Here is a 16,478-nt window from a genome sequence, read left to right as displayed (position 1 = left end):
CACTTTACCCCTGTATTTGCCGGAATGGCAGTATGAAAGGGGCTATAGTCTCTGCAGTCATGCACTGGCTCATTAAAACACAAGACAGAAGCAGCCGCAGTAATAAAGCAGCAAGTACCAGCCCAAATCCCTCCCACATGCCCTCCTCCACTCCTGTTCTGGCTGCCTTAAAGACCACTTCATCCTTCCCAGCACTTCTCTAAAAAAGAAGTGGTAAAAGGTGCCAAATGGTGACTAACCACAACAAAGACCCTGAACCAGACATCCTTGCAATGAAAAAAAGGCACAGGCCAATGCAAACCATTGTGCAATTCCCGTCAATGGACAGTGGACTAAGAAAACACAAACTACCATTTGTCCTGAAACAAAACATCATTGTTCATTTGTTTCACCAATAAGTTAAGAAAAAAAATGGCTTCCTTTTTTTATTGATTTTGTAAAAAAAATCTAATTATTATATAATTAAAAATGTTTTTTGTAAATAAATTATATAATTAAAAAAATCTATATTTTATTTATTTATTTTCTATATGGAACTAATTTTCTGTTTCATCCAACTAAGCTGAAAAGTGATAAACAGTCATTTAATAGATGAAAAACAAGCTGTGGCTGAAAAAATTATTAAAATAAAAATAAAATATGGTTTACACATACAGCCATTAAAGGTGCTGTAGGGAACTTTTGTAAAAAAAATATTTTTTACATATTTATTAAACCTGTCATTATGTCCTGACAGTAGAATATGAGACAGATAATCTGTGAAAAACAAAATCAAGCTCCTCTAGCTCCTCCCAGTGCTCCTATTGCCATTTGCAGAAACTCCATCGCTCCTGGTAAGAAATCAACCAATCAGAGCTGCGGTCCGTAACTTTGTTTGTGTTCAAAATGTAGAAAAATGTATATAATAAGCAAGTACACCATGAATCCATTTTCCAAACCATGTTTTTGGCTTGTCCTGAATCACTAGGGTGCACCTATAATAAGTGTTTATATTCGGACTATTTTAGATTGCTTCGGGGGCACCGCGGCGGAGTAACCCAGTACCTTTGTGATTCTTCATAGACATAAACAGAGAGAATTAATTCCGGCTACGATGTTCTTCCGCAATATATATAGCACTTTATACAATACAGATAGTGTCAAAACAGCTTTACATTGTTAAACTGAAAAAAAAAGTTTGCTGATAACGCAAAAAGGACAATAGAAAATAGTCAGTTTTTCTGTTAAAGTCGGTTCACTGTTGTTTCAGTGATGTCATCATCCAGCACAGTCTTTGTACCCCTTTCATCTCAAGACGCACACACCCACCTCTCTCCCTCCTGGTATAATGATATTATTAAAAATGTGGAATACCTGTAGTGCATTGAGTGCTTGGATGTCACTGCCAGCTCTCACACTTCAGATAAAACACAGACCTGAAGTCAGACACAACCTAACTCAAACCGCGCCAAAGAAAACCCATAGCTTGGAGACTCTAACAAATAAACAAATTATACTTAAATTTAGACCCAGCCCGCAGAGGTAGAGGGTTAGACTCGGTAGATTTAAAATCCAAAACAAATAATGGCCAAAGTCAAAAACGTTTTGGGTAAATACCATTAATTCTCAAGCGAATCCAGATTTTTAATGTCTATCCTTGTTTTCAGCTTTTTGATATTACCACCTGAATTATACAGTAGGTGGCAGACTTTCTACTTTTTAAAAGGCAAAGTCCACCCAAAAATGTAAATTCTGTCATCATTTATTCACCATCATGTCCTTCCAAACATAACATGAATATTCATATAAAGAACTTTCAAAATATCCACATCAAGATGTTGCACCAGGTTTGTTTGTGAACCAATGAAACCAATCCTGCACAGATGGCACGCAAAAGTAACATTGAATTTTGGTATGTAACACACTAAAGTATCATAAAGCTTCACAAGACTTTTCTATGGACCATTTTAATGTTTTTTTTTGTGTCATTTTCGGAGCCTGACAGCTCTGGACACGATTTACTTTCACTGGATGGAAAACAACAGTTTGGAAATTTTTCTAAACACTGCACTTGGAACAACAAAGTGAGTGAAAGGTGTGAATAAGATGACTTACAGCATGTCAGGGCAGTTGTCAGGTTTGTCTAGCAGTCCTCCCTCCATAACAAATCGCAGTACCTGCTCATTGGACATGCCCTGATAGGGTTGCTCGGCCAGGGTGGCGATTTCCCACAACACCACCCCAAAAGACCTGTAAGACAACAGATGAGAAACGCTTGAATAAATCGACATTGATAGCGACCAAAGTGTCTACAAGATGACGATCTTCTGTTTCAATTCTGAGTGAGTTCAGTTGAAAGCTCCCCACTCGCAAAAGAACTGCTCCCTGAAGAGTTTTTTTCAAGATATATCAATATTTTCACTGACAATGAGTGATGTGTGTACCTAAAACTTTCAAATGGGAGCAAGTTGTCATAATGAGTCAGCAGCTCAGACAAATTATACAATATAACGTGCCGTGGTCTTTTGATAATAAAGCTATTAAGCACATAACAGAAATACCTTCAAGTAATGCTTTTTCTTTCGGGTCTTACTTGTATTATTTTCCTGCGGATACAGTAAGTGTTGTACATCTAAATAAGATACAAAAGAGCTTCAAAGCCGGCATAAAAATAATCAAAGGCTCTGTTCCAAAACCTAATGAGCTGCTTTGTGTTTTATTACTGCCTACATAGATTTAAAAACGCTTTACATTAGACAGCAGCTCAGTGCTACACACTGGACATTAATCAACGGAATTTATAAAGTATTTGATAAAATTATACATTTAATTGTACTGAACTTGCGCAATTCACTTTCTCACTGAGCGTCACTATATATTCTGGGGTCACCTTTTACACGAAGCATAAATGTGATGTGCTAAAAAAGAACAAGATTTCACACCAGGCTTATTAAACATTCACAACTAATTGCAATATAACATTAACATGTCGCTAGCTAACGACTATATTTTTGTCCACTCAAATATTGAGTAAGGTTATTTGGATTTTTTTGTTATCCATACTATTAATATTTAATATGCATTTACAGCAATATAATTTCCTTTAAAAAAAATCATCAATGCATAGTCCAAACCGCTTATCCTACATAGCGTTAAGGGGATGTTGGAGCTCCAAAACGAAGTAAAACGAAATAAAATCACAAAATAAAAGGCAAAGCAAAATTGCAATGCATGTGCACAAAAGAAACATGACGCTGCTAAATAAATATAAATATTTTAAATATATAAAAAGGTATATAATTTTGAGTCAATATGTGCAGTACTTACATCCTCTGCACTTTAACCAGTGACATGAATTTGGATGGTCTGTTTGTCTGACAAATAGAAGAACGTTCAAGAAATGTGTCTGAAATTATTCATTTACATCCGTTTGGTGCCACAAATTGCACACTTAGACTTTAATAAACAGACATGATATTCTGATTCTGATCTAAACAGCCTTTGAATTTTTTATTTGTAAATTTGTAATTATTGGCAAAACACTAATTCTATATCTGATCCTTTTGTAAAGTTAACCAGACATTCCATATAATCGAGGCCTGACGGTGACCCTGGACAGAAAGATGAACTGTTAGGGCAGACTCTCCGGACACCTGGAAGGAAACTTGAGCGCATTGTAATTAAGTTCAATCCTCTTCCTGAACAGGGAGTACTTGATTCTGATCCTTAACAAAAGATTTAAGCGCAAACCTCCCAGCGAGCTCAAAAAGCTACTTATTACGACACGGGAGGACGAATGGACTAAAGATTCCTTGAGACTCTGGAATGCCGCTCATATCAGCCGCAGCTGTTGCCGTTTCCGGAAAAGTGCGGTCTAGACTCCCCAAGGCTTTCATTGAAATGAGACTAGCATGAGGGCCGATGAGGCTTGATTGCCAGCTTCTTCTGAAATATATGGAAAGATGTTTCTCCTCATTGCTTACCGCATTAACGTATGCACCATGTAATGGAAAATGTGTGTTGAGCTGTGGGAGTGTGTTTTTCATTTCTCATTCAGCTAGTGGAGAAACTGAAGTGATCACTAAAGTGGCGGTCTTTGCTCAAATGCAGATGTCGTTCTACAGCTACAAAGTCTAGACTGATGTACCCTGATACACGGTTCACTATACATCTCCGTTAATATCTCTATGACTGTAACTGATTCTCTATTGAACACATGAAAGCTTACCAGACATCAGACATGGTGGTGAAAACTCCATCTTTGAGAGACTCTGGAGACATCCAGCGCACAGGCAGCAGTCCCTTGCCTCCTTTTCTGTAGTAATCAGTCTCATAAATGTCCCGTGTCATGCCAAAGTCTACAGATTTGAGGATAAATGAGGTGAAGTTACTAAATGTCTACAGCTTTACTTAAGATTTAGCCAAACAAAATAAAGAACATATACTAGCAATTCATTACTTGTTAATTATGGAATTAAAATTGGGGATGCACAGACACTAAACACTAAAAAGTCAAAGTGAATATAAGCACAATTAATGGAATATAATGCAAAATAAATATTATTGAAAGTATGAAAGATGCATAATGTTTGCCATAATTTACTACAAACCCTTTAATTTATTGCTACAGTAACACAATGGTTAAATTAACCCAAATCTTAAAGTCGCAATGCAGCAACAGAGATTTTCTTCTGTATTAACAACAGATCCAGGAGCTTGCAGTCGATTGCAATAGCAATCAATAGAAGCGGTTTAAGCAGAAAAATGACTGAAGTATTGTTTATCCAGAAGATCCGGTTATGAGATTTTGATTAAAAATTGCACGAACTACATGCATGTATGAATCATTCACAATCAGATGAATAACATTCATTTACAAAGAAATTTCCAATTCATTCAGCATTTTTTATTAATATTATTATTATACATAAAAACTAGACACTAACTAATAGTGTTGATATAGCACACTCCTTCATTTTAGTATCTAATTTTGTTACGAAACAATGAGCAACAGTGCACAATATGCAATTTGTCAATGCAATCTTTTTACATTTAATAACTATCAATATTTACTGTGAAATGTTACCAATTGATGATAATTTACGACTAAAATAGGTTAAAACCCTATTATCGCAAAATTGATTGTTTAAAGCACCGATAAAAAAAAAATAATACACCTGAAAAAACTAGATTAACAAAAAGTTGGATAACTAGTCCCTATTTTAAAGCATTTCACATATCAAATACAAGCCAATAAAAGTGAATACATTTCATCACATACCACCAATTTTGACAGCAAAATCCTCCGCCACCATGCAATTCCTTGCTGCCAAGTCTCTGTGAACAAATTTGTTGGCGTTGAGGTAAGCCATGCCGTCCGCGATCTCTCCAGCCATCTGAATCATCTTCTTCAATGGTGGCAAAGGCAAGCTGGAGATGTTCTGAGGACGCAAGAGTAAGAGGAGAATGATACTGCAGCCCTACTCCAAAACCCAGCGAGTCTTGTGCATTTCATGCTGAGGCTTTGCATCACGTGAACGGAAATCAGTTTGGAGCTGAGTTTAACATTTAAAAAACCCACTTACAAGGATGCATTTTTCATTTAGAATACGGACTATGCAGTACACATCAAGACATCACACTAGGTTTTATAGTTCAAGAATTGGAGGAGCTTATAGTTTAGAGACAGTGTTTTAGAACTGCTCTTAAGACTCAGAAAATAGCAGTGAATGTAAACGCAGATGACTAATTCTGATGAATGGAAATTGCTCAATTATGACTCAAAATTCAACTACACTACTAAACAGGTGGCAATTCTTAGCTTTCAGGAATTTAGAATAGCAGTAACACAATCAGTGACATGAAGATGTATCGTGCATAACTTTATTCACCTTAGCGGATCGAAGTGAGCGCAAGTAACTCTTCAGATCTCCTCGTGTCATCAGCTCCATGATCACCAGGGTGGGCTGACCCTGCGAAACTACGCCCAGCAGACGCACCTAAACCAATAGCAAACCACATCAGAGGAAGCCACCAGCTAAAAGTCGACATTAGTTTACACCAATGCTGCCAATCTTTAAAGCATCAGGTGAGATCTGTCATGCATTCTCCGACTAACCACATGGTGACAGTTGAACTCCTTCATCACAGAAGCTTCATTGAGGAACTCGATGCGCTCGTGCAAGCTAGCCGATTCGTTGACCGTTTTAATAGCCACCCTGGTTTCCGGCTCATCTTTCACAACACCTTTGGCGATGCCCTCATACACCATACCAAAGGATCCTTGTCCAAGCTCTCGGCACATTGTGATTTTCTCTCGCTCCACTTCCCATTCATCCGGCACATACACTGTAAACAAATACAAGAGGTACAATTATTCATGAAAAAGGATGTTGAGTCGATATTGCCCTTGAATGAATACTCACTCTCTGCTGCGCTGAAGTACTCTGGGTTAACAGACGTGTAAAGGTTTCCAAGCCTGTCGCTGTTTCTGTGGATTCCAGATAGCATTTGTTAATCATAAACAGCACTAAGATATTTAATAGAGAACAAGCATGAAGTATTTCAAGGTAAGTCCCTGCTTTTAATTTTTTTTATTATGGTTTCTTGAGTGTCTCAGAAAGGTGTTTTGTCTACAGAGGCCTATATGGAGTGTAGGTGTGTTAAAACTGGTACCGTCTCTTGTTCAGATAGGTGAAAGCCACTCCAGCGATGATGGCAAAAATCAGGAAAATCGGGATGATCATGAAGTACAGGTAGTGCTCATAACCTGATTCTTGAGCGTATAAGAAGAGAAACTTTGAAACTCAATAATCTATAACTCTCACTTTTTAAAAGTTGAAAGGGATGAAATTCAGAGTAAACTTACGATCAACTTGAATCACATAGAAAGTTATCGGGTCTGTCCATGACCCGTTTCCAGCCAGAGACGTAGCCCGTACACGGGCAGAATAGTTCCCAGGTCCCAAGTTGGAGAGTTTCACCCCTTTGTGCTCCCTGTAGTGTTGACGGGACACACACTCATGCTTCTCAGGCTGGTGTAGAAAAAGAAATACAAACACATACTTGTAAATGTAATGCTATGGTAAAATGTCAGCAATGTGGTATAACTACCCTGAAATTGTGAATGAAGAAAAAAAAAGTCCGGTCACACTTTATTTTAGGGTCCAATTCTCACTGTTAACTAACCATTAACTATGACTTTTGCCTCAATTAACTCCTTATTTGCTGCTTATTAATAGTTTGTAAGGTAGTTGTTAAGTTTAGGGTATTGGGTAGGATTATGGATATCATGCATTATATGTACTTTATAAGCCTTAATAAACATCCAATATGTTAATAATATACATGCTAATAAGCAACTAGTTATTAGTGTGAATTGGACCCTATACTAAAGTGTTACCAAAAGTCCTGTTGGATTAAAAAGAAGGACAATTTTAAGGAAAAAGAAAAGAAAGCATTATTAAAAAAATATTTAAATAATAACAAACAATGAATAAATAAAGGTAATTTTTTCCCCTGAAAGTCTTGACTGTTACACCACTTGAAATTTTTGAACCAATGAATCAAACTTAAAAAAAAAACTTATTATGACACGAGTGAATACAACGGTCACCTCTGTTCCGAGACGATACTGTATCTCATACAGCAGGATCAGGCCGTTGGGTTTCTGCGGTTCAGGCCACTTCAGAAACACTGAACCCTCCAGACCTTCCCAAGTCACAGGACCAGGAATGTCATCTGCTCTGTCTACAAGAAAAAAGAAATCAGATTTGTCAATGACGTATTTGAAAACAGTGCCTCACCTTCGATTGCATGTTGATGTCCTGCTCTTACCTGCCGCTTTGGTGCGGGAAAAGATAAACGCGGCTGCGCTGCAGTGCCAAACCTCTTTGTTGCAGGCGTGCACGTCGATGCGGTAAACGGTGAAGGGCTGCAGTCCACTGATGTCAGCGCTACGCTCCTTCACCTTCTTCTCTATAAAGGAAAATTCCTGTCTAGGCAACTCGTCATGAGAGAAGTTACCCTCTGTCAGGTTCCAGTTTCCCGCCAACAGAGTGTGGATGGAAGTAGCGTTGGCCACACCAAACAGATCCCGCCGTCGCCTGTCGGGAGGTCTGGAACCAAAGAGAAGAGTAACACTGCAACTTTAAGCTCAACTTCTGGACGTGCAGAAACTGAAACTCTTTATTTAAAACATTTACAGAAATATTCATTTAAAAATTATAATAATAAAGGATTTTTTAGTATCAGCACTACTGACCTCTGATAATACTGAACACAGATATTAACTGTGACTTGCCCTAGTTTGTAAAATTAGCTTTTTTTTTCAATGAAAGTTGAATGTATAAGTTAAAGCACTATTACATTTTGTAGCTAGAATTTTGAAACTGTGTCTGTTTAAACATTAATTCCAGTGCAATTCCTTTCACCAAAGTCTTCCATTGTAAACGCATTAATATGCACGTAACCTGAAAAAATAAGTAAAGAATAGGTATTTTATTATTATTTATCTGCCTAGATTGTATGAAACAATCATTTTCATTTCTAAAACATATACAGAGGAGAGGAAAGAAAACAGTTAACTTGTAAAATACATGGTATATAAAATCCATTTTCGTTTATACATAATCATCACTTAGAATCAATATTGGTCGGCATCATTTCTCAGGATCTCTTCTAATATTATACATGTCTTTTCCGGGCAACTGTGTATGACAACTTTAGTTTTAAATGCAGTTTATTTTCTGTGCTAATCGACAGCAGTTCAGACACATGAAGGGAGCTTTTTTTCCTTAATATTGGGGAGACCATTTTTAACCCCATTTATGAACGTGTGAGGTAACAACCACATGGCTGTTCTCCCATGAGAACAAGTTACTCTCGTACTTGCCAAAGCAATCACGGATCCTGTCCTCAGATGATCTGGCATTGACTCCATCCCCTTGAATCCATCCACACACACACACACACCACAGCTGGTCTCTATTCCTCGGCCTGCTAACACTCACACGCTGGAGCATTTTGTCCCTCAACTCCCTACAAGCTGCAAGTCCTTCCTCTGCCTGCTAAACACACATCCTTCCACCACAGATGGGTTGAGTTTGCCTGAGAGCATGTGGCCAGAGAGACGTGATATGAAGCTATGCATCGCTCTGTATATGACTGGATATGCTGGCCCAAACACAACCTTGTCTAATCGCTGGCTAAGTTAAGAATGGAGTACAAACCTATTGCATGCTACAATACAGATGAACTTTTTCAAAGAGATCAGTATTTTTATATACATTATTTTTAATCAGCAAGGATGCATTAAATATACAAAAAGCTACTTTTATTTTTTACAAAAGATTTCCATTTCAAATAAAGGCCAAAAATAATAATTTTAGCATTGATAATATTAAGAAAGCAGCAAATGTGCATATTAAAATGATTTCTGAAAGACACTGAAGACTGGAGTGATGATGCTGAAAATTCAGCATTGCATCGCAAGAATAAATTACATTTTAAAATATATTCAAAAAGATTAATGTATTTTTAAGACATTTTATTTCTAACACTTATAAGAACAGCATCCAATTTAAATCCTTTTTTTTTTTTTTTTTTTTGGTAAAACTATTAATACCCTTACTGTCAATATTGATTAATTTAATGCATTGTTGATGTATATAAAAAGAAAAATTTTTTTTTTTTTTTTTAAAAAGCCACATGATTTTTCAGTGTCTTTCAGAAAGTTTCAAATGAAATCACTAAAACTAAATTATTACCAAACCCCTTTTTAGTAAAAATGTCACTAAAAACAGCACAAGTCATATGCTAGCAAGCCATTCTGGACATTTCCATTCTCTAAACCAGTGACTTTCCCTCTTCTTTTCGGTGCCTTCTGTTCCCACATCTCTTTTTCATTCTCTCTCAATCTTCTTCCGTGCAGAGCGGCATTCATTGATCTGTGTGCTCTCCGGCTGGAGGGGAACTTCCCTTTATTTCATTGGTATTCCAGATGGCATTACTGTGCATTTCCTGGCAGCCGAGCGGTTTGAGGGGGGAACGGCAACTGAATGGATATGATTTCCTCTCCTTCTCGTTCCCCCTTCCTCCCGCTCTCTCCAAATCCTGAACTTCGGGGGAACTCTAGGCACTTCCCTCAATATCTCGGTTTTCAATAAAAACTGATTGTGCTGGCCCGGGTACAGACATAGGCTACTTCTCAGCTGTCTGACATAGTTCTTGCCCCGCTGCTTTCCTCGTAAGCCAAGCAATGACAAACATGCGGAGGAAAAAAACGGAGCAGACACAGCAGGGTAATCTAGTCCCAAATAACGCATACAGATGCTGTTTTGATGTCCTGCATTGCCTGAATCTTGAATTCACCGATGCATTGATTTCAATAGAAGCCCGCTCAGGTATACAGCGATTTTGGCGCTGTCGGCGGGACACATGATGATGGATGATAATAGGATACAGATGCCGGTCCTCATTTTAGCACAGAACACTTAATGTGTTACACCTTTGAGATCAGAGAGAAAATTTAACATCTCCTGTGCTATTTGGATCCAGAACCAAGAGCCCGTACCACATGATTACTAACAGCAGGGGCAGAGGGAAACAATCACTGAGGGAACGCTGAAAAGGTTCCAAAACAACCTCTCGGACAAGAAACGAAAGAACCATTACAAATGCTACCATCCAGAGACATCAAGGGTCCCTTTCAATCTTCATCTTTGAGATCATGAAAGGTTAACATGGATTTATTGATAACTGAAGCTTTTAATTTGAAGTTAAATGGATGTTTTGTACTGGCTGATGCATCAAAACATGGATAGGAACGAGGGCTTCAACTCTGATATTCATTTTGAAGTTGTTGCCAATTTAATTTAATACTCTAGGTCATGCTTATGTCATTCCAAACCTGCAGGCTGGGATTTTTATGTGTAGTACAAAAGTAGACTCTTTACTGAGCCTTTTTCTGTACGATGACAATTTATAGTAAAAGTATCATGAAAGTCATCTTTTATGGCCAGTAAAAATTTTTATTTAAATGTTTTATTTTTTATTATTTTTTATTTTACTTTGTTTGACCAAGGACACTTTAAACTGATTGAACCGATATTGGATAGCGCTGATAATGATAACTGAGTATTTGCAGATATATATTATTTTTTAATCAGTAATACAAACAAACATTGAAAAAAAAGAAAAAGGAATAAATTTAAAATTAGTTAGAAATAATGACTTGAATTTTTATAAATAAATCTAAAAATATATTAAATAATTCAAAAAATAAAAAAAATAAAGTATTATTGAATAAAAAATATGAATTTGATTATGATAAATAATTTGATTTGATTCGATTTCTCTTTCCTTTTTGTATATCCTTTATATTTTTCATAAAAAATAAAATCAATATAGTGTGTGATGAAAAAGAATATTGTAATAACAGATATTTTATTGTAATAATATTTCACAACATTAATGTTTTACTGTATATTTGATCAAATATTTGCTGATTTTTCGAAAAGATAAATAAAAATAAATCTAAAAATTCTTACGACCACAAACGGTAATGTAAAAAAAAAAAAAAGAAGACAATTTGTTATGATCTTTTTGGAGAGAGTAATAATCATATTCCTAATAAAACTCTTAAGTTTACCTGGGGGTGAATATGGCATTATGGAGGAAGTTCTCAAAGGCTTTGCGGTAGTAGATGTCCTCCTCGATTCGCTTCAGATCCTCCTCTGTTTTAGGACATTTACAACAGGGGGCTTTGTCCCGCCCCCCTGTTTCAGGATTGGTGGGTTTGGTGTCCTCGATTTCTGTCAAACCCCCAGCTGAAATCCTGACTGGGATCTTCAGTTCTGTCAAGAAACAACATAAACATGGTTACACTTTTCCTGTAGTGACCTTTAGTGACCAAATCTGGTATTATTTCAATATGCTCAAAATGTAAATTCGGAAAGTGCTGCAGAAAAGCAAGAAAGCAAGCAAATTATATTTAAGTATGAGTAATGGGAGGCTTTGAGAGCAGCTCTAATATTATTCAGACAGAGTTGAATGGCTTGAATATGCTGCACATTATTTGATTATGGCAAAGCTCTTTGCATTCTGACATTGAATACTAAGAGTATTCAAACAGAATTGAATCTAGTTCCACTACACACTGGATGCTTCAGATGTTTGCAATAATATGCTTAACCGTTTCATGGATGAATGTGTGAATTGCTGTTGGGCAAATGGTGCTCAGTTTAAGGGTGTAATGTAGACCAGACCTTTGGAGCAGTAGTTGTGATGGTAGAGCTCACGGTCCTCGCCCTGCTGCTTCCAGCGGAGCAGGTAGTAGGTGTGGTTTCCATTGGGGGACACAGGCGGAGACCACCGCACCACCAGCTTTGATGAAGAATTAGAGTATGCACGAATGTCTACAGGCATTGAGGGTGCTGGAGTAGAAGAAGAAAAAAAGTTCTTCTTTAAGCAACCACAAATGTTTACTTCAGAGTAATTCCCTTTGGAGAAACCTGTGGAAAACCATGAATCATCCCTTCTGGGGTTTAAGACTACAACCACCGAGTTACTTGTCTAGATTTGAATCCACCCTACATGGAATAAATTGACACTGCTAAAAATCCTATTCTTAATCAGCAACTAAAATTATTGAAATTTTCTTAAAACACTGTCTAAACTCCATAATGTGGACGCTAGGGATGTGGATGGTTTGATTTTCTTTAAAGGGTTAGTTCACCCAAAAATTGACCCGGAAGAGAAGACAATGCTGAATAAAGTCGTTATTTTTGGACCAAAATGTATTTTCGATGCTTCAACAAATTCTAACTGACCCTCTGATGTCACATGGACTACTTTGAAGATGTTTTTATTACCTTTCTGGACATGGACAGTATACCGTACATACATTTTCAGTATGTATTATTGTGAAATATTTAAATACATTTAAATAACAGTTTTTAATAGTAATATATTTTAAAATGTAATTTTTTCCTGTGATGCAAAGCTGAATTTTCAGCATCATTACTCCAGACTTCAATGTCACATGATCCTCCAGAAATCATTCTTATATGCTGAATTGCTACAATAGAAATATTTTGTTTGTTGTTTGTTGTGGTGCGTAATATTTTTGTGGAAACCTTTTTTTAACAGCGTAAAAGTCTTTACTGTCCCTTTCGATCAATTTGATATGCTTATTAAAAGTTTTTTTTTTTTCTTTCTCTATTTTAATGAACAAAAGAATAAGTGCACAGACTAGGAAACATGCAAAAAACGACTTCAATTAAATTCATGGCGGACCTGAACCTAGTTCCTTACCTGATGGTTTAGTCCGAATGTACACCACTTCACTTTTCGCCCCAAGACGCTGTCTGTCCTTGTCCCTGTCCCTGTCCTCCACAACTAGCGTGACAGCTTTGACAAATATAGCATACTGAGTCCAGGGCTTCAGCATGGACAGTGTAACACCTGGGTTCTGGGTTTGGTCCTCCTGTAAGTCAACGTCAACCATGTTCCAGCTGTCCGATCCACAACCGTCCTGACCATCAAACTCTGTCAAGTTCTGGAAAGGCCTATGAGAGACCATAAAGGCTATTTACAAAAGCTGCTTGAACATTTTAATGGTACCGAGAAAGGCTGCTCAAAAGACAGACAAAAAAAGATTGAATAAAAAGCAACACTTACGCTTCTTTGTAGTATACAATAAAACTGACAAGGTCTCTGGAATTGGGTGGTCGAAAACCACCCCACGTCAACTTAATTCTATTACTACTGGTGGTATTCGATATGAACTTAAGGATTTCACTCTCACCTAAAAAAAAAAAACGCATTTACAAAAATTAAAATGAAACATTAATATGTACATACAGTCTATACTTATTTTTAATTGTATCAATTGAGAACAAATATTTACAGCTTGCACGGTCTCCATTGTTGCGGAAATCTCCTTCCAAAAACTTCTCCTTAATTCCGGTTTTCTCCCACATTCTGCGGATCTCGGACATGCAGAGTTTGGGATTCAAGCGGAAATACAGTTTTCCAGCACTTATGGTGAGATTGTGCTGGGACCAGTCCCACAAAAGCTGGAGATGCTGGTTATCCAAGGCAGCAAAAGCATACATGCTGAAAACAACATAATAACAATGAATAAGTGACCAAAAAGACTAAACAAAAAAAACAGATAAAATATAATTCAACAGTAGTCTGCCTACACACTGCAGTTTGTTAAATACGAATGCATTTAAATCCAGGATTGAATCCACTAAACTAATGTTGTGTGTGGCTGAAACTTAATGACTGATATAGCAAATCACAGCAACACTTCTTATTCATCATCAAAATATTACCAACTGGAGGCGTATAAGCATCTGACAGAGATGACAAGTAGGGTTATTTTAGTTAACTAAAAGCAAACAAAAAAAAATCATTATTTCAAATAAAATAAACTTTAACTGAAATAATTTCTCATTTCCGTTGTTTAACTTAAAGTACTAAAACATAACATAACTTAACATAACTTAAAGTACTAAAACAAAAACATATAAATAAAATTAACATTAGAACACAGAAATAAAAAAACTATTTTAATAATAAAAAATAAAGGATAAGATATGAGAAAATAAGAATATAAGAAAAAAAATCTCATTAAAAAAATTATAAATAAATATTACATTCCATGACCTTAATTCTCGCCGAGCTTTAAAATATTTTAATATGCTGTAAATTGCTTTGTGCAAGTTCACTCTCTTTACACACACACACAGATTTCTTTGTGTTGGTTCAATCATTATATATATATATATATATAAAAATGTACATATATATATATATATATATATGTATGATTGAACCAACACAAAGAAATTTGATTTTAGAACTGATCATTCAAAAAAATCTAAAATATTATCATCTGAAACAATATAAAATTCTATTATTTATAGAACCTGAAAAAAATATTTTTGAACTCTTCCTTTAGTTTTTCTTAAGCATTAATTTACATGACTTTTACAGGCCTAGAAATCACAACTTCCAAAATTGCCTGATATTTTAATGTTTCGGGAACCCTGTCTTTTAATCAGTATTCATTCTCAGGACCAATTACCTTTTGAGCATAGTCAGTACACACACCTTCATCTCTGCATTAGCTAGTATTGTATGAAAGCTAAAGGCAGGCAGTTAGAGTGGAGATGCAAAAAAAAAGATTGAATACCACAATCCTCTCAAAGCTGCAAAAATGGCATATTATTCTACAATTATTAGAAGTGACAAATCTAATCCCAGAGTTCTCTTTAGAACAGTTAATTATCGTATTAAACCTCCAGGTAACATTAACTGTTCCACGACTAAGCAGTGTAATGAGTTTCTCAATTACTTTTCATCTAAAATCGAGAAAATCTATAATTGCCGGTGATCTTGCTTCTGAATTTGTTGAGTAGCATCTTCCAAATCTCTCTGAATATGGTTTCTCAAGTTTCAATGTTGTTGATTCTGATTTTGTTTCTCAACTTGTTTTCTACTTGTTCAACTACTTGTATACTGGATACTTTATCTACTACTGTATTGAAAAACTGTTTTTCTGTTATTGTACCCCACATCACCACTACTGTCAATGTCTCACAATCTGTGAAGGGATTGTTTCTCCTGCTTTAAAAGTGGCTGCAGTTACACCGGTATCTAAAAAGCCTGGGAGGGATATTGCTGAGAAGTCCAATTATCGGACAAATTCTTGAGCGGGTGGTTGTTAGCCAACTCCAAACTCATCTTTATACGAATAGCCTACTAGAGACTTTTCAATCTGGGTTTAGGTCTGGACATAGCACGGAGACTGCTTTAGTTAGTGTCTTGAATGACCTCGTTATAGCTGATTCTTGGGCTTGTGGCATTTTAGTTCTGTTAGATCTTAGTGTTGCATTCGATACAATATGTCATAGCATATTAGTGGACAGACTACATAGATGGATTGGTCTATCTGGAAATGTGTTGAATTGGTTTAAATCATATCTTTCAGAGCGATCTCAATTTGTTTAACTGGGTACTAATAGATCTCAGACTAGGCCTTTGTGTTAGGGTGTTCCTCAGGGGTCAGTTTTGGGACCTGTTCTATTTAGTATTTACATGCTCCCTCTTGGACAGATTATTCAAAAGTATGACCTGGGGAATCGTTATATGAATGATACACAGATTTATATTAGCACTCAATAATTATAGTTCAGTAATTTGAAACTTTCAGTTGATAATACCTAAATATTTCTTATGCTCAGGTCTGTAATTTGGGTGTGATTTTTTTAATGCTCAGATGCTCATCTCTCTTCAAAAACATAACTAAAGTTGCTTTCTTCCATCTTCATAACATTGCTCGCATTAGACCCTTTCTTTCTAGGCCTGATGCTGAGAGGCTAATTTTTGCCTTCATCACATATCGGCTCGATTATTGCAATTCTCTCTTCGGGGGCTTACCAGCAAGTTCTGTTAAGAGACTACAGTATATTTAAAACTCAGGGTTT

General features: G+C 36.3%; 1 protein-coding gene across 1 annotated transcript in view; it reads right to left on the bottom strand.

Annotated features, from left to right (window-relative positions):
- Positions 1 to 16,478, bottom strand: part of LOC113051989 (insulin-like growth factor 1 receptor) — an 82,598-nt gene that overhangs the window by 9,061 nt on the left and 57,059 nt on the right. Inside the window, exons 6-20 of the mRNA XM_026216204.1 lie at positions 13,889 to 14,097; positions 13,660 to 13,786; positions 13,294 to 13,547; positions 12,246 to 12,413; positions 11,630 to 11,834; positions 7,816 to 8,096; positions 7,595 to 7,728; positions 6,848 to 7,013; positions 6,655 to 6,754; positions 6,405 to 6,469; positions 6,098 to 6,327; positions 5,871 to 5,978; positions 5,261 to 5,420; positions 4,208 to 4,337; positions 2,095 to 2,229 (exon numbers count right to left, since the gene is read on the bottom strand). Coding sequence (XP_026071989.1) covers positions 2,095 to 2,229; positions 4,208 to 4,337; positions 5,261 to 5,420; positions 5,871 to 5,978; positions 6,098 to 6,327; positions 6,405 to 6,469; positions 6,655 to 6,754; positions 6,848 to 7,013; positions 7,595 to 7,728; positions 7,816 to 8,096; positions 11,630 to 11,834; positions 12,246 to 12,413; positions 13,294 to 13,547; positions 13,660 to 13,786; positions 13,889 to 14,097 — 2,472 coding nt within the window. The remainder of the gene's footprint in view (positions 1 to 2,094; positions 2,230 to 4,207; positions 4,338 to 5,260; positions 5,421 to 5,870; positions 5,979 to 6,097; positions 6,328 to 6,404; positions 6,470 to 6,654; positions 6,755 to 6,847; positions 7,014 to 7,594; positions 7,729 to 7,815; positions 8,097 to 11,629; positions 11,835 to 12,245; positions 12,414 to 13,293; positions 13,548 to 13,659; positions 13,787 to 13,888; positions 14,098 to 16,478) is intronic.

The sequence above is a fragment of the Carassius auratus genome, chromosome 32 (assembly GCF_003368295.1).
Source record: "Carassius auratus strain Wakin chromosome 32, ASM336829v1, whole genome shotgun sequence".
Taxonomy (NCBI): domain Eukaryota; kingdom Metazoa; phylum Chordata; class Actinopteri; order Cypriniformes; family Cyprinidae; genus Carassius; species Carassius auratus.
This window is presented reverse-complemented; position numbering and strand designations above follow the sequence as displayed.